Below are 21,404 nucleotides of genomic sequence, written 5' to 3' on the forward strand. Positions count from 1 at the left end.
AGGAAGTGCTTGGGCTATTTCTCAGCCGTCCCCACCCTCACTCCCCTAACTCCCTACCCTCCTATCCTCCCCCCCACCCCACTTTGGCCATGGCTGTGCTCCTCCATGACTGTGGTTCACTGGGCAGCCTCCTTTCCCTAACCATAGCGTTCTTTGAAAGTAAGGAAACTATGTATTTAATATTTAATTATAAAACGCTCACGTTGACACATTGCAGTGTTGTAGTTCTCATTTGGAGAGCGTGCTACTCTGTACTTCATTTGTGAGAGAAACCAAAATAGAAGGTGCTGTCTTACATAACATTATGGTTTGGGCTCAAGGGTGCATGTCATTCTGCACCTGCAGAGAGAGGGTCTGTGTCTACAGGAGCTGACCAGATTGGCATCTGAATACTTTGGTTGTAGTATCTACTGCTCTGGAAGTGGCTGAATGACGCACGTGTTAAACACGAGGCAGAGGCTGGCCAAGGTCCTTTTCGTCTGGGTAATAAAAACTAAGATGAAGTCTTAGCACAATGTGTTTATATTCTCGTGTATATGGCCTGGATGGTATGTGTGTGTGTGTGTGTGTATATATATATATATATATATATATATATAAAATATTTATATAAAATATATGTTATATTTATATATATATACACCCACATACTAGAGAGAGAATCTGAGCTACGAAGCCTATGAATAGTGCTGCTTGAGCTCGGTGTTAACTAAAAGCATCACGTTGCATAAATACTATGATTCCAGAAAGCAAGCCAGAGATAGCCTACACTCAGGTTCTTGTTGGATAGCCCAGGTTATAGAAAATAAACACCTTTAGAAACCTCCTATTTCCTAGGCAGCATACAAATGAATGCAGTTTAATCTGAGTATAAACAAGTTACACAGTTGCTGAAGGAATTGACTGGGATGCAGAGAGAAGGTGACCAGACAGAAATAAATTCTGAGACAGGGCTGGCTTCTGCCCTTGAGGAGAAGTAAATTAAACCAGTCGTATAATAGTGGCCCCCAAACCATTGTGACATCTTGAATTCCTTCTTTCTTTTTTTCTCTAGCAGTCACTTTATGGGATGCCTCCTTTGATTATTTTAAAATAATTTTCTCCACAATGATTTAGCTTAAAAAATATAAGGCATCCCAATAGGAATAGAAGGGCTTTGTGTGTGTGGGGGTGTGATTTATGAATCATTATCATTATTTTTGGGTGGTGGGGAAGGGGGAGAGGTGAGCAAAGGATGAATTGTCACACCCGCATGTGACCTCCCATGCTCTCATTTTCGTCTTTAATTCAGCCCGTATGGATTATTCCACCATCCTCTTTTCTTTTTCCTTAAAACTGCCGCTGCCCGTTTCACCCTAGGCTTTCTCTCGCAATGAGTCTAGCTGAGGAGAAAGCTGTGGTCCCCGTGGTTCCCTATTTCCTTCTTATCCCTAAAGAGCAATCCACAGCTTCTTTAAATTTTATGGTTTGCTGCTAATCCTTAGGATATAATCACAATTCGGCATAGAGGGGCATTGTGAAGCTTAAGGAATATGTCAAGATTGCAGTTGTCCTGGTTCTTAATTTGTTGTTTCTAACCCTGCAGAGGAGAAAATTACAAACATGTTGGGCTGCTTCACTCTGCTCCCCCAGGGCAGGGGTCACTTGCCTGCTCCGTCTACCTGCCCACCACCTTGGGCAGACTCCGCCCCCTCTTCCATCGCCAGCCTGGCTCCTCCCCCACTGATCTTTCTCGCCTTCTGTGCTCCCCATGTTCCCATCTACCAAGGGGGAATTTTTACTCTCTTCATCTTCGTTTTCTTCCTTCTCTCTCTCCCCCCTTTTTTTTTTAACAAAATATATTGATCGTGAAAGTGATTATCACTCTCATCTGTGCTGCAGACAGATAAGAAAACTAGGAGTCTCCTTCTCAAACTTCACTCGTCCACTTGCTTTACGTGAGCACTGGTCACTAGTAAGAGCAGTCCATCTGGGCACCTGTGCCCCATTTTGGGCACTCGAACCATGTAGAAGGAATTTCTTCATGGCTTCTGAATCAGTAAGGAAGATTTGAATAAATGCATATCCCTGTGTAACCAACTCCCCAGTCAAGATAGAACATTTCTATCACCCTGGAAAGTTCTATCATGACCCCTTTCAGTCAAGCCAAGCCCCCCTTAAACAACCACTGTTCTGATTTCTAACAGCTTAGTTTTGCCTGTTCTTGAACTTCATATAAATGGAATCTTGCCCGTATGTACACTTTGTGTCTGGCTTCTTTCATTCGAAGTACTGTCTGTGAGATTCGTCCATATTGTATGTATCAAGTCCATTCTACATTTTTTATGGAAATGCAGTATTTATCATATGTCAGAGATGTGCCCGAGTATAATTTTGACATGAAATGCACTGGGCAGTACCAAAGGGAATTCCTAATGACCATGAAAAGTGCTTTGTAACTTCAACGTGTTATTAAAGCCACTACTGACATTATTACACAAAGAAGAGTTCTGCGTCTGATAAAACATTCCTTAGTAATTACCAGGCCTCTGTGCTTGAGAGACTTGGAATTCTATGTGCTTGCTGTCACACAGGAATTGCTTTAATATCATTTCCTAAAATGAGCTTCTGAATTTAGGATTCCAAAAGAACACTGAAGTCACTGGTGGGTAAACTGTCATTTAGAAAATATGCTAAAAAATAACAGCTGGAAATGCTCATCTGTCATAGCTGAGAGCTGTTTATTTTACGCTGTTTTACTTTACATTATTTTATTTTTAATAGACTATTTTTTTTAGAGAAGTTTTAGGTTCGTGACAAAACTGAGCGGAAAATACCAAGATTTCCTGTATACCACCTGTCCCCACATGCAGCCTCCACCACAATCCCACAGCAGAGTGGTACATTATTTATAATCAATGAACCTACACTGCCAGTCTATAGTTTATATTAGGGTTCACTCTTGGTGCTGTACTTTCTATAGGTTTGGCCAAAAGTATGACATATATCTATAATTATAGTATCATAAAGAATACTGCCATCGCCCTAAAAACTTTTCTATGCTACACCACCAGTTCATCGCTTCCTCCCCACTAACCCCTGGCAACCTCTGATCCTTTTATTGTGTCTATAGTTTTGTCTCTTCCAGTTTGAATTATACAGTGTATAGTCTTTTCAGATTGGCTTCTTTTACTTAGTAATACGTATTTAAGTTTCCTCTGTGTCTTTTCACATCTTGATAGCTCGTTTCTTTTAATCACTGACTAATATTCCATTGTCTGGATGTACCACAGTTTGTTTATTCCCTCACCTACTAAAGGACATTTTGGTTGCTTTCAATTTAGGCAATTCTGTATAAAGCAATTATGAATAATCAGTGTGCAGGTTTTTGTGTGGACTTCTTTACATAAATTCTAAGGAGCACAATTGCTGGAGCATATGGTAAAAGTATGTTTAGTTTTGTAAGAAACTGTCTTCCAAAGTAGCTGTACCCTTTTTCATTCCCATCAGTAACGAATGATACTGCACATCCTCACCAGCATTTGGTGTTGTCAATATTCCAGATTTTGGCCATTGTAATAGCTGTGTAGTGGTATCTCTTTATTGTTTTAATTTGCAGTTCTCTGATAGCATGATGCAGAGCATCTTTTCATAAGCTTATTTGCCATCTGTGTATTTTCTTTGGTGAGGTATCTGATCAGATCTTTTGCCCATTTTTAAATCAAGTTGTTCATTTTCTTATTGCTGAGTTTTAAGAGTTCTTTGTTTATTTTTGGGTAACAGTCCTGTATCAGTTATGTCTTTTGCAAATATTTTCTCCCTGCCTGGCTTGTCTTTCATTCACTTGACGATGTCTTTCACAGATGTGCTGGGCAAATGGGGCTGCAGTAAATAGACCTTTAATAAGGTGGAGGTGAGGTGGTGGGGAGAGGGTGCATTCTATAGTCCTGTGATTAGGTCTCTGTCTTTTTTGAGCCTGGGCTTCTGAACTGTGAATATCACAAGTGCTTCTTGGTTCCCCCTTTTCCCCCTCAGGTGGATAAGATAACTAGAGTGGCTGGAGTTGGGTATTTCCCTCCCCCCATGTGGATGCCTAGAGCTGGCTGAAGTAGAATATTGCCCTTCCCCCAGGGAGGTTAGGCTCTAAATAAACCTCAGCAGGTTAGGCTCTGGTAAAGTAGTTTCTCCTGCAGGCAGCCCTTGTTAAGAACAGAGTGGCATATTTCAGAGAAGCTCCTTTCCCCCTCCCGTGCAGGTAGCACGAGGGGATTTTTCTCTGCATTCACTGTGAGAACCTGGCAAGGTAAAATTTACAAAAATGTGTGGGGCCACCCTACGACTAGCCCCCCACCCCACCCCGTGGAATTTTTAACTTTCCGGCGTGAAAATTAATAAAGGAAACGTCAATTAAAATTGGAGCTGGGAAGACCTGTAGGGCGAGTTCTTACACCCCACCAGTCATTGTCAATTATGCCGAATAGAAGAGACTCCCTTGCGTCTCCAACAGGCAGGTGCGCCTACTTTACCCCCATCAAGAGGAAGGATGATGTTCTTCTCGCCCAGCAACAAGCCCAGCCAATGGAAAACTCTGTAGCTCAGCCAATGAGAAGACACCACCACCCTGAACTCTTACTTTCCTCCAATGAACATTCACTTAGAACAGTCCTGCCCATTTTCCCCTTTTCTCCATAAAAGCAAGCTCGCCTCGTTTGTTTTCTGGGTTTGCCTGTGGTCTGCCAGAGCTTGTGTTTTGTGAGTTGCAGCTCCTCTGACTATTCCTGAGTAAGCTCGTCGAGCTAGTCAGATAACAGTTATCTTTTCTTGAAGTTGACACAGAATTGTCTACTCCAAGCTCGAACAATTCCTCAGTTACAGTTTAGATTTTCCTACGGTGGTGCTGGCTCCTGTGGAAGTTTCTGCTTAGGAGTTTCTGCTCTGGTAAGTTGTGATTCTCTGTATTCACCTGTCTCTCCAAGTTAAAGGGATAGTGGTTTGCTCTGTGACCTCACTTCTCTGATGGATCTAAGAAGATTTTTAAATTTTTTTCAGTTTGTTCAGCCTTTTTTTTTTTTTTTTTTTTGGCCGTACGTGGGCCTCTCACTAATGTGGCCTCTCCCGTTCGGAGCACAGGCTCCGGACGCTCAGGCCTAGCGGCCATGGCTCACGGGCCCAGCTGCTCTGCGGCATGTGGGATCCTCCCAGACCGGGGCATGAACCGGCGTCCCCTGCATCGGCAGGCGGACTCTCAACCACTGCGCCACCAGGGAAGCCCTGTTCAGCCTTTTATTTGTCAGAAGGGAGTGATGAATTCCAAATGCCCTTACGTGCCAGAATGCCATTCTCCTTTTCAAGAAAAAATTGTCAGGTGTTACATAAGTGAAATACTGTGTGACCAGTATTTATATTTATTTGTAAAGTAGATATTTATATCTATATTTCTGTCAGGAATACTTTGGAGTCTACACAAAAGTTCCAACTTCCTAAAGGGATGCATCAGAATAAATCTTTAACATGTATGTTTAAGTGGATATCATTACCACTAAAAGCACATCCTCAACTTCTTTTCTGGCCCCGGCAGGTTTTCATGGCACGTTACAACTTCATCCTGTCCTGTGTTTGCTTACTACATACGGCTCCAGCAGGAGAACAAATTGATTTTTGATGAGAAATATGTCCTTCTAGGATTTCATTACTTGACCACAAACTTGGTCTAGAGCTCATGGTTTGTGAAATATCGTCATTCATTATTAAGATGCACAATGACGAGCATTGTGGGAAATTTGCATTTGAAAATGCAGTTGTCCTGCTTTACAGTTCTGTGGCTTCTTTGGTCTCTACATTATTCTATCATCCCTCAAACGCCGACTATCCCCCAAATGCCTCACTATGCTTTAGAGGAAAGAGCCAGGTTCTGTCTGTCTGAGGGAAGTGGTACAGGCATCGTATCCAATTACATCCCTCTAGGCATTTTGAGGAGCAGTATCTTATATTTGGGTAAAACTTAGAAATCTAAAAACCAGTGAAGGGGATGTTCTAGATGGAACTGTTTAGAAAAAAATCATATATGCGACGGATCAGTCCATTGTTCCTGCCGCTCCAAATTCCTTTTAGATTCTTTAAAGAAACGTGTTCCTATTACTAGAGATCCAGAGTGGCATGATTTGGGGGAATCTAATTAGTAAGATTCTTTTGGAGGTTGATAAGTATATTTTAGACTACAGCAAGTATGGTACAATTCTTTCAGAGGTTTAGCTGTAAATGAGGTCAGTTTTGTGAATACCTGTTTCTCTTACCAAAAATTGTGTTTTCAAGTGTCAGGAAGGGATATCTGGAAAAAAATAGGCAATGTAAATCTACTCCCAAGTTCTTGGGGGAGATGGTGAGACTGCACTTTATCTTGAAAATTGAATGCACCTTCGATTGTGGCCGCTGCCCTGTGGCAGATTGAAGACCTTAGAGCTCCCAGCTGGGTCTCCAGGCCTCCTGTGCTGACCGGCATTCTCCTACATTTAGGCTTTCTTACATCCTTCAGCTTTCTCACATCTTTATTAAAGTACCTATAGGGAAAGGGGCTGAAACAAGAAAACCTGTGATGAACAAGAGGCACGTGACGTACACAACTTCATCTTCACAATAAGAGGAGCCTTATCCCTACGTTGCAGGTGCGGACCCTGAGGAACAGAAACGCACTGTGCTCACACAGTTGGCAATTTACAGGGGGAGATGCAGAGTCTGGTAGGTCTGACTCCAAGACCTCTTCTCTTTCCCTTGTTCCAGGGTTTCTCTTAAACCAGTTCCCATGCCTCTTTGAATCCTTGAACTAGTATGCAGACTTTATGATGTAAATAATGGTTTTACCCTGGACAAAGAGCCAACCGGTGAAACCACTTTCTGAAGATTGCAAAGGCCTAGATAAGAATACAAATGACTCCTGGGTGCTGTGCGGCCTTAGTGGGATTTCAGAAGCAGCTTATGTTCCCTCACTAACAGTTCTAGCTCAGTGTATCCGTCAGATTTTTCTGCATTACAGACAACCCCCAAACCCAATGGCTGACAGCAAATAGCATTTATTTTCTGGTTGACGGTCCTGAGGGCTGACTGTGGTTTAACTGATGGAGGCCAGGCTTGGTCTGGCCATGCTGGATTGCAGGCTTCTACTGGGGCCCAGTTTCTTCCACCTGTCTCATTTCAGGTGCCAGTTTGAAAGGGCGGGGCCTACCTGGGGGCATTCTTTTTATGCCAGCAAGAGCTTTTAAAACCTCATTTCTGCTCACATCCTATTGGGCAAAGCAAGTCACAAGGCCAAACTCGACATCATTCGGGCAGAGAAATACACTCCGCCCATGGGGACAGGCTCTGCAAAGCCAGATGGCAAAGGGTCTAGCAAAGAAGAGTGTAGAACTGGGGATGCTGGTCCGATCCAGCGCACTCAGAAACTCAGCTGTCACAAAGAGACACAGCGGTCTAATGGTGTCATTACTGCTCACATCAGACGAAGCTTTGCCCTCCGTCTCAACACGGACATTTTCAGAACTTTTCACGTGGTATCTTTTGGAATGTCTTTGAAAATGACCTTCAGTGTGAGGTCCTCTACTGGACTTGAATTATATCAAATAATGTATTTTTGATCACAAAAATCACATCAAATGTTTTCTTTTTAGTTACAGTTTTAGGCCCCAAGATTGCACTCATCTCTGCCTCACTCAGCAAAGGAGTGGCTGCCACTGTAAATGGTATAAAACGGTAGAGAAGAGTTTCCACCAACTGGTCCATCCCTATATAGGAAAACTCCACATGCTAACATTGAGACACTAGTTCAGACAGACCTCAGATTGTCGACGGCTGCAACCAGCGTCTGTCTCGGCATTCAGACATGAGAGGAGAGATTGTCCACACTGAGTATTCCTCATCCTGGGGTTGGTCACTGAGAAGCTTTTCAGAGGAATTCCTGGAATGATGGCAGTTTACACAGGAATTCAACCAGTCATTGGGGAGTAAAAGCCAGTAATCAGGGGCTTTGGGGACTAACTCATCTTCTTCCATATTTGGTGATCGGAGTTAACAGTGCTGGGAGCTGTGATGACAGTCTTCAGCGTGACTCCTTCAGGAGAATCTTGCACCTGACTGCAGATGGGGGCATAAAAGCAGCTTCTGGGGACATAAGTAGTTTCATGCCTGCGAGTCAGTGACAGCAAAGCTCAGAGACCCTGTGTGCTGATGTGTTCCTGAAGGAAGTCCTCTGCTCTGCCTGCTCGAGAGTGACAGAAGCCCAAGAGGTGTTTATCGGACCTAAAGCCAAGGGGACCTAGGTTTCATTCTCCTCAGCCATGCCTTTAGGTTGTACCAAGGTCCCATGTGTAGGGGGTTTGGCCAGCAGGCTCCAGAGAGCAGCACAGAATTAATTCACTTCCTGCCCTCCAGTGCAAGGGCTGATATTTTCCTAGGTCTCAGGTGGCATAAAATCACCGCAGGATGCGAGGGAGCCTCACAGGACACTGGATATGTCCCGTGTTCCTGTTGTTAACACACCATCTTATTGGGCACCTACTTTGCTCTGAGCACTGAAGGTGGAAAAATGAATAAGATAAGGGTTCCGCCTCATGGAACTGCTATTCCGATGGGGTAGATGCGTGGTGGCCAAGCACGTGGGACAGATCATTTCAGATTGTGACAACGGCAGTGGAAGTGCTCTGCAAGCCAAAATGAGGGGTTTGGACTTTGGTCATGAGTGTGGAGGAAGTCACTAGGGGCTCCTCGTATGGACATGAGATCATCACTGGCCACCAGGTCCATGCCCCATAGATGCCACCAGTTCAGAAATAGAAACTGCATTTTCATCTCTCAGTTGATCCCAGTATAAATCTTTTCTACTCAAATGTGATGTCCTCAAAGAACTCCCTCGATTAGCCCTGTAGGAAGAATGCTCTTTTAAAAAATTTTACAAAAATTCTTTTCCAGGTGATTCTGTGAGATCTTTCATCTCCTTTTTCAAGAGACTTATTCAGGGGTATAGGAACAGCTTGCATAGAGTAGAATTTGTTTCATGAGCCATTTCTCAGGTCATTATTATAATTCCTTAGGCAGAAGATGATTTTTAAAAACACCCTTAGAAATAGACACTGGTGCTCGTAAGTTTGAGAAGCTGATGAAACTTGCATAGATGGTAAGCTTGTGTCTCATAAAAATGCGGCTCATTCAGACCTGCTTTGCTGAGCAAAGACAGCTTGAAAGGAAAACTTAATGTTTCACAATTTGTTTTAAGAGGTGAAAGCAACAGTAACTCAAGTCTGGGGCTGAATAGAGTAGAATTTATGGAGTATCACTTGCTGTGGCACACAGTGTCAAGTGAAATGACAGAGTGGGTGTGAGGAGATTCAAATAAGTATAGAATTTTCTTTTTTTATGTTATGACCAATCCTATAGGTCCTGCTAGGAAAATTAGTACTAAGTTGAATAAAATAAAGGAAGGGGTAAGGCGCCGTTGGGAAAGGCATAATGTCACAGAAGTTCTGTTGTGAGCCGGTGAGCTTCAAAGGTACGGGTTCTAATTGTGTCTGGAATGATGGTACCTACATGTTGAGGAATAATTGCATCATCAGAACCATCAGCTTTTCTGTGGCCCTCCTTGGGCCCCACTCATGCTCTGCAATGAAGACATTAAATGCTAGACTGAGTGCTGCCGTGTGAGAAAGGGCAGAACATCAGTGGCCCCTGGTCTATTGCGTGTGGTCCTCACAGGAAGCTCTGTACTTGGGCAACAAGCTTTCTGACCACAGGGGCCTGCAGTTTGATTTCCTTTCTTTGGAATTTGAAACAGTGTTGCGTTGGGACCGGTGTCTGTGAAGGGGAGGGGTTGTGGTAACGTGCATGCATTCTGCGGCGATGTGGGGAAGAACAGAATGCCAGGCCCTGGGCTAGAGTGTGGATGGATGCAGGGAAGTCAGTAGACCCAGGCTTTGGGGCTGGCCCTGCCCTTGCTTGAGTTCCCTTTTTGCTTCTATAAAATGAAAGGTTACATACATCCGGAAGGGAGTTTTGAGGATTTGGGCTATTTTATGTGGAAGCCAGAGTTGGCAGGGCTCCTACGAATAGCCTAGGCTCGCACCCCATGCCCGTCCATAGCCATAGGCAGTATCATTGCTTCCTCTTCAAGTGGATGCTGGTCCAGATCACAGTTATCACATTAGTGAGTGATAATAAGTTCATTAAAGGCAGTACAACACAGACTATGCTTTGCATACCTCCTGCAAAGTATTTAATATTAATTCAAATTAATCATCCTTGATCAACCCCTCCCTCAAGACACTAAGTCATTTAGAAGCCAACTCATCTTCCTTCTTCTCCTTTTTCTCTTCTTTGGGTTGTTGTGAAGATTACGTAGTGTTTACATGCGTTTCTTTTAGAGTGACTTCTACATAATAATTGTTCGATACATGTTAACAGCAGCAGCAACAATTTCCTATTTTTCAAGATTTCTGTCTAGTGTGGCAGCTTTTCACGCCAACGTGAGCCCAGCCCTGTGACCTCTACAGCCCCACAAAGTAAAAAAAGGATTGTGCTTCATGCTGAGGAGTAGCGAGCTCCCCAACTCTTTCCCCCGCATCCTTAAGTAACTTGTAAAACGTTCTCTACCGTGCATGTGCCAGAGGTGACAACTAGAAAAGTTTAGAGAAAGAGTGCTATCCAGATAAGACGTGGCATCTCTTTTTCTCAGGTTCATGAATGGGTGTTGATGGCTGTCATAGTTTGGGTTTCCCCAAAAGCAGATTCAGAGGTCAGGGTTTGGGGGCAAGTAGTGAATTTGGGAGGTCATTTCAGGAAAGGGAGTGGGGAAAGAGAGACAAGGAAGGGAAGAAGCCAACAGAGTGCATTGCTGAGCATTGTTGCTGTGGACCACTGGAGCATCGACCCACTGGGCAACTTGCAGCCTGCACCTCAGCCTTCCTGGGGGCACGTGAGCTGGGACACGTACCCACCATCTCACTAATCATGGGTTAAAGGATGCTCGCGGTGGCCTTGATTCCCTGACACTTCGGACCTACTCCACAGGTGGGCAGTGAGAACCCACAGTAAAAAGGCAGCAGCTGCCAGAGGTTGTAAGTTGAGCCAGGATGCAAGGATGGCACGCGTGCCACAGTGACGTATGTAGGGCCCGGTCAGCATCTACGGCAGTCCAGCTTATTAATATGCCATATTGTGTATATATACGCATATAACAGAGCCTGCCGAGTTATGTTTATATACACGTGTAACAAAGCCTGCCCTTTCAAACAGCAGCTAAGACCCCACCATCTTGAAGATGGGCTGTGAAAGCCTCGCTCTTGCCTGCTGTGTGCCCTTTTGCTCTCCTGAGGGAAGCCAGTGGCACCCTCTTTAGCATTCTGCTGCCGTGCTCACTGCAGTAACAGAGGCCAGTGTCACTCTTATTACTTCACCTGTTTTATCTCTTGTGAAACTCAGCCTTTAGCCAGAATCGTCTGAGTGGCTGCTCCGGCAATTGCTTAACGGTGAGCCTCCTTCCCCTCATTTCTCTCAAGTAATTTGATTCCATCATACCATCAGAATTGCTTTTGTGGGTTGGAAGGAGGCCTGGGGGAGGGGGTTGATGGGAAGCTGTTTTGAGATTTAAAAAAAAAATAAATTCATTGCCCTGTACTTCCCCATGCCCACCACATTCTCCATCTGCATCCCTCCCCCTCTCTTTCGCATGCAGGACAGGGGTGTGTGTGTTCGGGGAGGTTGGTGAGGAATGTTCTGAGCAAAACATAACTCATCTCACATTTCATCTCCTTTTACCTGGGCTTATAAAGTGTATTGTTTCATGTCCATTTGGTCCCCACACCAGAACTCATGTGCTAAGATAGAAAAAGACTGTAGCTATCCTCTCTGAAATATCGAAGTGTAATTTTACATTGACGGTCAATGTTGACAATCCCAGTTCAACTGATGTTAACGTTTTAATAAACCCACTGATATGTGATCCCCATCATTTAGGACAGAGATTTTCATCAATGCTGAAAATCCCACGTTTAATAATTGCATGAGGGCTTCCCTGGTGGCGCAGTGGTTGAGAGTCTGCCTGCCAAGGCAGGGGACACGGGTTCGTGCCCCGGTCCGGGAAGACCCCACATGCCACGGAGCGGCTGGGCCCGTGAGCCGTGGCCGCTGAGCCTGTGCGTCCGGAGCCTGTGCTCCGCAACAGGAGAGGCCACAACAGTGAGAAGCCCGCGTACCGCAAAAAAATAAAAAATAATAATTGCATGATCTTTTTATTTTACTTGAGTTTGTGTGCAAATAGAATTAAATCAGCACGCTTTCCTCATTAAAGACTTGATGGGGAGGGAGGGCTTAAAAGTGGACATGAATTTAGTGTGCAGAGTTCCAGAGAGTTTTATTTAACTGTTGCTGCTTATTTCTGGGTATTTATAGTCATTCCGCCCCAATTTGGTACTTACAGTCACCCTGAGGGCTGGTGAGCATGGCAACCACTTTCTAAATAATATGCAATGGACATGGGGATTTATGATTCCATACAATTGGTAGTATTTTATCCCAGCCTTGGGCTAAGTGCCCTGCTGGGTAGGGTTGAGGGTATGGACTAAACCCCCTTTGAGGTGAAGGCCACTAAAGAAGAAATTGTGCAGCTAAAGATAAAATAATTCGCTACATAAACAATAGTTTTTACATTTCTGAGCTTTGCCTGGACCTTCATCTCCCAGATTGCTTTCTTCTTACAACTGCTAGAGAGGCATCCACAGTTAAAGTAGAGGTGACTCCCGGAAACTGGGCTGGAAAGGGATGCTAGGGGAGAATTCAAGAGACAGAGGCCCTGGGTCGACTGTAAATGTTAGATGGGCTTAATGTTTTAAAGCATGGATTAATTGTACCTGGTATCCTGTCAGTTTGAGTTTAAAATTTTTTTGTGTGCTAAGAACTTCTGAGAAATAATTGATTTAAGGTATTACCATATGCCTTTGTATGCTTTGGCAATCTGTAGCTGCAAGCAGACCCTCATTCTAAGTTTAAAACAAAAGTTGATCATTGCTTCTTCCTCCAAAAAGGGCTGTTTTACCAGCAGAGTAAGTTATATCTATATTTATTTCAGTAGACTATGCTAGATTTTCAATAGAAAATGTTTGAGTTTTGTAACAAGGGAACAATGTTTCCACATAGGAGCCTATAGACAAAGTTAAAGATATTGGGGAATTATCAACAAGAGCAAAATGAAAAAAAAATGAAAGCTAGAGAGGAAAACCGTCTAGGGCAAGGTCAAAACCAGATTCACTCTCGCTGTGTTGAAAACATTCCTGGTTTTCCCCAATTCCAACAAATAGTTCAGTGGCCGGGTAGAACCTTCAGTGAGTCTTCATTGCTGTATCTTTCTGCAGCTTGATGAAAAGTGAAATATCGTGTAATAACGGAGTAAGAAAAAATGTCTAAAGTGGTATTTGATGTACCATGGATGAAAGGCATTGCAAACTCGTTGTTTCACTTTTTCCCCTCTTTTGTTTTGTCCCCCCTTCTCCCTCTTTTGTTTTGATGTTCTGTTGACAGAATTTGTCCCCTCATGGTTTAAGTACTCACTGCTTTGTAGAGAGAAAACAGGTGAGTCATAAAACGTGTCTGAGCTTCTAGCTATAAAAGGTATTGATTAGCCTAAAGCTATCCTTACTAGCTTTAAATGTGGTCAAGAAAATATAATTATATATCCTGACACGTTAACTGACTAGAAAGATAAATACGTTATTTTAAACTTTCTTACGTTTCTGTTGGGAGTGTACATTGCTACAGCTGCTTTGGAAAACTGGCAGAATCTACCAGAGTTAAGCATCTGGATAACCTCTGGACCCGTAGCCCCAACTCCTGGGTGTACTGTCAGCAGAAACAAGTGCTTGTGTTCACCAAGTGGCATGTATGGGAATGTTCATGGCAACTTTATTCACAATAGCCCCAAACTGGAAGTAACTCAGTTGTCCATCAACACTAGAATGGGTAAATTGTGGAACATTCATTCATGCAATGGAATATAACACTACAACGAAAAAGAATGAGCTTCTGCTCTGTGTGTGGATGTAGCATGGATATATGGATACATGGATAAATCAGGCAGGAATAATATTGAACAAAATATAGACAGTGCACATTGTCCATGTATATGAAGTGGAAAGACAGACAAAACTAATCTGTGATAATAGCGGAGGGAATAGCAGTTTCTTCAGGGGATAGATATTGACGTGGGACAAGGTAGCTTTCTGGGGTGTTGGAAATGTTTTATATCTTGATTTGGGAATGGTTATATATATACATATGTGTGTGTATGTAAAAATTTAGCAAGCAATTTAAATACAAAAGTGAATTTTTAAAAATCTTGTATAAATTGTGTAAGTCGGCTTCACCATTTACAACAAAAGTTAATTTTAATAATCTATCCTAATGAATGAGGAACTAAGCAGATTTGGAGTGACAGAAGCAGATTCTATGCACACCTGGGCGCGTGTGTGCGCACTCGCGCGCGCACACACACACACACACACAAACTGCACGCTTGGCCCTGAATTATTAATGGCTGGTTCGGCCTCATTGACCCTCATACTTGGAAGAGATTTTGTATGTCATCTAATTCAATGATTCATCTGAAGCTTGTCTGCAACCTTCCCTTTGGGTGGCCATTCTGCTTTTGTGAACAAAAGTCCCCTGGTGACCAGAATACGGTCGAGACTTTCTGAGGCAGGCCTTGCTGTCATCAGGAGCCCATCCCTGGGCAAAAATCTGCCCTTGTCTATTCACTGGCCTTGCTCGTAACCCTTGGGGTCTTGCAGTTAAGTGGACAAAGGATCACGCTGTTGCTGTTTACCCTGAACATCATACTTTATGTTATGTACATATACTGCTGAAAAGCAAGTATGTTTTCAGGGATATTTACCTTGATATTTGCCTCCCCTTTTAATTAATGACAGCACATCTTCCCACCAGGAGTTGTGTTTTCTCAAATGCCTCTTCTCAATAGTTTTCCCTCAGGGATGAAATAGAATAATGTGGATACGTCATTCTGCTTGGACGTCTCAGAATCCCTTGGCCCTCCGCATACTCTAGGGCTAAACACCCTTGACTTCCCAGTAATAAGCCTTTCCTGCTGTCCATACAAAGGCTCACGAGTCCACGGTCCATTCATTCAACACATATTTATTGATCATCTTCTATGTGCTGGCAATGCTTTAGGGATACAGTGATAAGTAAAAACAGGTGTGGCATCTGTCTCCTTAGGGCTTTCGCTCAATGAAGAATATTAATCAAACATTTACATAAATCAATGTCAAATTGCAACTATGGTGTGTGCTGTGAGGAAAAGTTACGTGGTGTTAGGAAAGCATAAGACGGGTAGTCATCTGTATCGGAGGATCCTTCCTTGTTGGCGTGGCAAATGTTAAAATAAGCTGGGGAAAAGAGGACAGAAATATCATTTCAGGAAGAGGAAACAGCATGAGCAAGGCCTGACGGTAGGAAGGTGAAAAGGAACATGCCACATTCAGAGGACAGAGAAGGCCAGTGTGACTGGAATGAGAAAACAAAGAGTAAGACAGCATGAGAGAAAAGAGTCAGACCCCTCAGGGGAGAAATGTTAGCATTAATTTGGGGAGTGGCTTGAGGACAGAGCAGACTTCAAATGCTTGTAAAGGACGTTCCTTGGAAAGTAGCTGAACAAACTAAAGAGAACAGGTTTTCAGAGAGTAGCTTTGGAATGGAAATACTACATCCAGGTCCAGGGTGTGGTCTGGGGAGGAGGGAAGGTGGGAGTTGTTGTCAAAAACGACCAGGTCGGGGAACTGGCAGGCCAGGTGCTGGGTGGGTCATCTTCCTGAATGCTGAAACCGCCCAAGGTTATAGCAGTCCTTGATGTGGAGATGAAAATGATAACTCAGTGCCAGAGGTTTGGATGAATGTGGGAAAGTGACCAAAAGATCACACATAATTGAGAAGAGACCACAGTTGCCATGGTTCTGGGAGAACTTTTATAATTTCTCTGTGGGGAATTATTCCTTCTAAAGGTTAATGCGGATGGCCATAGCAACTGAGAGTGATTATGGTTTTATTAGTTTTATACAGCCCTATAATTTTACTATTTAAATACTTCTTAAACATATCAAAAAGTTGGAGAAGATTGTCATGGGAAGAGAATAACTAGGGAAAGCTAAGACACGAATCTAGAAAGGCCCCCGGGGTATATAATGCCAACCTAAGGTGCTGAAGTTTACTGTGTAGGAGCTGGACAGTCGGCCAAGGCTGCCACTGTTTTGTGTAAGGTGGTGGTAACTGTACTTCAGGAAGAATCACCTGAAAGTGGTGTGCTGGATAGATGGGAGAAGGGGAGAAGACTGAGGGGCACAGTTACAAGTCACCTGCTGTTGTCGGGCTGAGAGCTGATCCGACCTCGGATAAGATCAATGGGAAAAGAAGGAAAGAACAGGGTGGTGTAGGATCCTTCAGAGGGATGCTGCCTGTAGGACCCGGTTACCAGCAGGGGAAGCAGCGAGATATTGCACTGACTGGGGAGGAGGTAAAGCCAGAACCAGAAAGTCAGGAAGGATTCCTTTTGTGGAGGAATACACATTGCATTTCTGGTTCTAGAGCCTGTCAAGGGGAGGCATCTGGGTGATTACAAATGTTGGTGTTAAACTCAGGGAAAAGGTGGACTGAAAAGCCTCCTCTGGGTAACCCCTAACCACACATGCCCATCCTGGCTGCCTTCTTTTTCTTTGCAGCCCACAAGGACTCCTGCTTTCTCCCCATCTACCTTCCCTCACCCTCACCTTTTCCATCAATTCCTTGCTGCTCATAGCTTGCTTCTGAGGACAGTGTCTCCTCAGCTTCCCACGTATAGTTCCCTCCCCCAGACATTCTATCTTTTCCTAGAAAACCTCCCTCAGTGCTCTTCATCTATGTCCCCACATCCCTAAATGCCCTTGTCCTACTGTGTTGCGGTTGCCTCTTATTTCCTCCCCCCAGACTTTGGGCTTTAAAGACAGGGACTCATTAAAAGTGTGTCCGTCTGTCTGTCTATACATATATACACATACGTGTATATACATACTCTTTTCTAGTTAAATAATTTGTTTAATGAATTAGCTAATAGGTTTTTCTAACTTTAAGAGTTTTACATTTTGAAGCTTTAATTTAAGGAAGGGCTAAAACAATGCAAAACAAACCCATAATCCCAAATATCATAGATGAATTTGCAAATTTGAGAACTTATGCACGTTTTTCATATGACAGCGGTTCTCTCTCTCATATGACAGTGACCACGTGGGGCTTGGCCCTGCTTTATTCTGTCCCCTTTCCTAATATACTCCCTAACAAAGCATGTAGAAACCTAATTAGAAAGGCAACATTTATTTTTGGAAGTGGGGACGAACAACAATTCTCTTCTCTCTCACATTTTCTCAAAGTCCACTGAGATTTAAACCATTAGTATGAACCACTGGAATATGTATTTGCCTTCCAGTAAAACGGGGTCTTTTAAATCTCTAATCTCCCCATTTCAACACCACCTCTCTCTTTCTTCGTCTGCATGAACAATGTCACGGGAGCCTCCCTGATAAGATGATGTCCTCGTGGACATATTGGTAGATGATGCTTATAGCATCAGCTCAGACATCTGAGTTTAGGGTGTTGGGAATGGCAGACATTTAATGGATGCTCCTAGAAAAAGGAGCCAGGGGAGGTCAAATAGGTACGAGGAGACACAGAAGAAGGCAGTGTTGAAAAATCTAGGAGAAGAATCTGCAAATCTATAGAGACAAAGTAGATTAGTAGTTGACAGGGGCTGGGGGGAGGGGAGATTGGGAAACGACTGTTAATGGGTACAGATTTTCTTTTTCGAACAGTGAAAATATCCTGAAATTAGTGGTGGTGATTGCACAAATTTGTGGACATATTAAAAACCACAGAATTGTACACTTTAAAACAATTTAAAAATCTTTTTTAAAAAGTTCAAGAGGGAAGACGTATTGAAATATGAAAAACTAGTTAAACACATTTAATACCAAAGAAGATGAAGAATGATTGGAAGTCTATGGGCCTTCTTGATTAGGAAGCCAGTGGTGAGCTTGAAGAGAGTAGTTTCAACAGAACAGTCACTCCCATCTCTTCTTCTTTCTGCCTCATAAATAAGTAACTTACAAGGTTATTCTTTCACATATTTTTATCTCTGTTGGCAGAATGTCTGATGATTCTGCAAGTTCTCGAATGTGCTTGGTTTATATACGCTAAAGGATGCATTTTAGAAACTCTGATTATGTGTGCTCATGTTCACTGATGTATTATAAGTGCATCGTTCTTCCTGCCCTTGTAAAACCAAACCTGTACTACAAAATCAGGTCGTTTCATATTGTCTTCATGTGAGACGTCATTTCCAATGGCTCTAAATGGAACAGGCATTGCGTTCCTTGAATTCGCACAGTAGCTTTCAGTGGTATGGCTATGGGACTGGTTGTTCACTGTGTCTTGTGCCAGCTCACTGATGGAGTGACCCTGGCTCAGCCACATGTAGTCTCTGACCCATGTTTACTTGATTTGTAAACTGAGGGTAATAAACATTAATCTGACACCTCATATGAGAAAATTATATGAAAATGTTGTGGAAGGTATTAAGCAACCGTAAATATATTTTAATAGACATCGTGCAACTGAAGAGATACGTTAGTCCTTTATTGCCTTTTAGCTCTAGACGGGCACAGGACCAGCCCCCTTAATGCCTTGTATATAGGATCGCGGGCTTCATATACTGTGATGCGCAGTGTAGAGTGTATACATTGCTGAGGTCTCCCTTGCTCAGTACTAATTGGTTGAAATGAATACTGTTTAAATGAGAAAAACCCAGTATCACACCATGATTGACTTCTCTATTGCCTTTGCCTTTTTAAAAAAATTTGTTTTATTCTGTTCTTCACTTAGGTTTCCCAAACGAGCCTGCTGCAGTCATCGCCCTCAGCACCATTAAGGAATGGCTGGCCAAGAATCAGCACCAGGTAGGAGAAAAACACAATCAGTGAGCATACAAGATGCTGGAATTCGATTATCAGTTTCGAAAAGGCAGATACATTTATTCCATAAATATCAAGTTGACCTAGTCATTGAGCCAGAGCTAGCTGATGCTGCTTCATTTGGGTTCCATGGGTGATGGAATACTTTCCTGTAATTAATTGACTGAAGGGATTATGTTGATTGGTTTCAGTGGTGAAGATGGGCAAAATGATCAGATTCATTTAGCCATGATCTCATTTTTATGTCTTTAGATAATATGGATTTGTGTGTAAAGGAGAGAACAGGGTGGATTTCGTTAAGATGAAGAATTCAGGGATCATCTGGTGCTATTTTCCTTAAAGAGTGAAGTTATCTTTGTTGACAGGGGATTCCTGGTGTTTGGTAATTTTTTCAGTAATCTAAGATCTCTTTATTTATAACTAATCACTTTTATAAAGTGACTTCTGAGTGTGCTGTTGGATAATTGATAGCTAAATCGTCACGATCAGGATTTTTATGAAACTAAAGTCTTCCATCAAAGTGTTCATCATGCCTCCGATTCTGCTTATTTAATAAGAGCTTTGGGATATATGTAGTGATGAACAGGAGACTTAAGTAAACAAGGCAATTCAATAAGAGATGCTATGGGGGCTTAAATTTCAGAGGTTTAGCAATTACCATGTTATTACAGCAAATAGGTTTCACACAACACACAGTGTTGTGCATTTTTCTTCCGATTTTGGTTTTCTCCTCATATACGCCCATGAGTGCTGTAAAGAATTTTGTTCCATTTGTGATGGCCCATGAATATAGCTTTCTCCTCGGTAGGAGATGGATAATTTGGAAATGTTTGGATATGGAAAGAGACTATGGGAGTTTCCTAATGAGAGGGTGCTCTTGTGTGTTTAAAGAAACAGCAGCATCATTTTTGCTAATTACTGTAATTTCAACATTTTTAAAAGAGACACGAACATTGTTCATTTCAAGCAGAAGTAAAGACCGCACGGCTAAACATACTTTGGTACTTGCTGTTTCTTTTCCTCCTACTTTAAAAGGTATACATATGACAACTTCAATTTAGAGAATAACTTTAGTAACCTCTAAGATGCAGAAAAAAAGAACTAAAATAGCCAGTTTACAAAACATTTCTTCGACATGTATTATTTTATTTTCACGACAATCTTACAGAACGTCTAGGATAGGTATTGCTATCATTATCCTCCTCTAGAATCAAAAGGTTAAGTGACAAGCTCAAGACTTTGGAGTCTCAGAGCCAAGAGTCGGACCTGCCTCTCCTTGGAATGCCCCTGAGGCCAGGGAGAGATGTTCAGTCCCTTTGAAAACGGGTAATCTTCAGTATATCTCTCGGTCATAGTAAAGGCTCCTGGACCATCTACTTGGCAAAAATGAGGTGTTTCAAAGTTAGACACTAACAAGTGAGCTGGTATATTGGTATAAGTTTATCATTTCCACTAAAATAATAACCCGAGGATATTTCCCACTGTTGGAAGTTCCCATGTGCCATGTTGGCATGTGATGGGAGTACACATAACTACACAAAACATCAAGGGGTTGATGACGAAGAGCAAATGTGTTGGTCACATTTACAGCTCATTGACAAATTCGACTGACAGACTGTCTCTAAACTATTCAGAAAGTTATTTTTTCCTAGAGGTTTGTTAGCTTAGTGTTTCCTACTTAACGTTTTTTTTTACTCTGATCTCCTTACTAGCCTACTCTGTCTTTGAGTCCTTTCTTTCGCTTTCATATTCTTTTCTTGCTCATGTCTTCGTTTCATTGTAGAAAATCTAGATAATTTGGATTGAGAAACACAACTTAGTTTTTGCCATTGCAGCTTTAATCATAGCCTGTGCTAATTCTCTTTTCAATGCGCATTGGCTAAATGAATTTGAACAAGTCAGGTTTTGCCTGATAACTGAATTATAAGTGGTGGGACATAGATAAAAGCTATACAAATGGACTCTCCAGCAATATGTGGTTGTATTTTTTGCTCTGTTAACAAACAAACTAGGTTAAGGACTTATCCAGTTGTCTCTTCATTGCGGTATGCTTCTGGCATCTTGATTGTTTAAGCTATGTATTCATTAATTCACTCATTTGATGAAAATTTATTAAATCCCACGAAGCCTCAGACACTTTTCTAATACTAGGGACAGAACAGTGAAAAACAAAATCTTTTTCTTATGATGTTCACAGTCTGGGAAAAGAGAAATATAAATGAAACAAATAAATAAAATAGCTCAAAGAGTACAAAGTAAAACGAGGTAATTGAGGAGTGAGTTTTTGGGGGATGTGGTTTTAGAGAATGTAGAGATTGCTCTGAGGACAGAATCCTGGAACAAAGCTTTGGACGCTGGGAAGGAGCAAGCCGAGGCACACAAAGG

General features: G+C 42.5%; 1 protein-coding gene across 1 annotated transcript in view; it reads left to right on the top strand.

The window, feature by feature from the left end:
* MACROD2 (mono-ADP ribosylhydrolase 2) overlaps positions 1–21,404 on the top strand; it is a gene marked incomplete at its 3' end in the record, with an annotated part of 1,984,281 nt that overhangs the window by 1,430,806 nt on the left and 532,071 nt on the right. The window contains 1 exon segment of the mRNA XM_079943661.1: positions 18,931–19,004. Coding sequence (XP_079799787.1) covers positions 18,931–19,004 — 74 coding nt within the window.

Source organism: Stenella coeruleoalba, assembly GCF_951394435.1.
Source record: "Stenella coeruleoalba genome assembly, chromosome: 15".
Classification (NCBI taxonomy): Eukaryota; Metazoa; Chordata; class Mammalia; order Artiodactyla; family Delphinidae; genus Stenella; species Stenella coeruleoalba.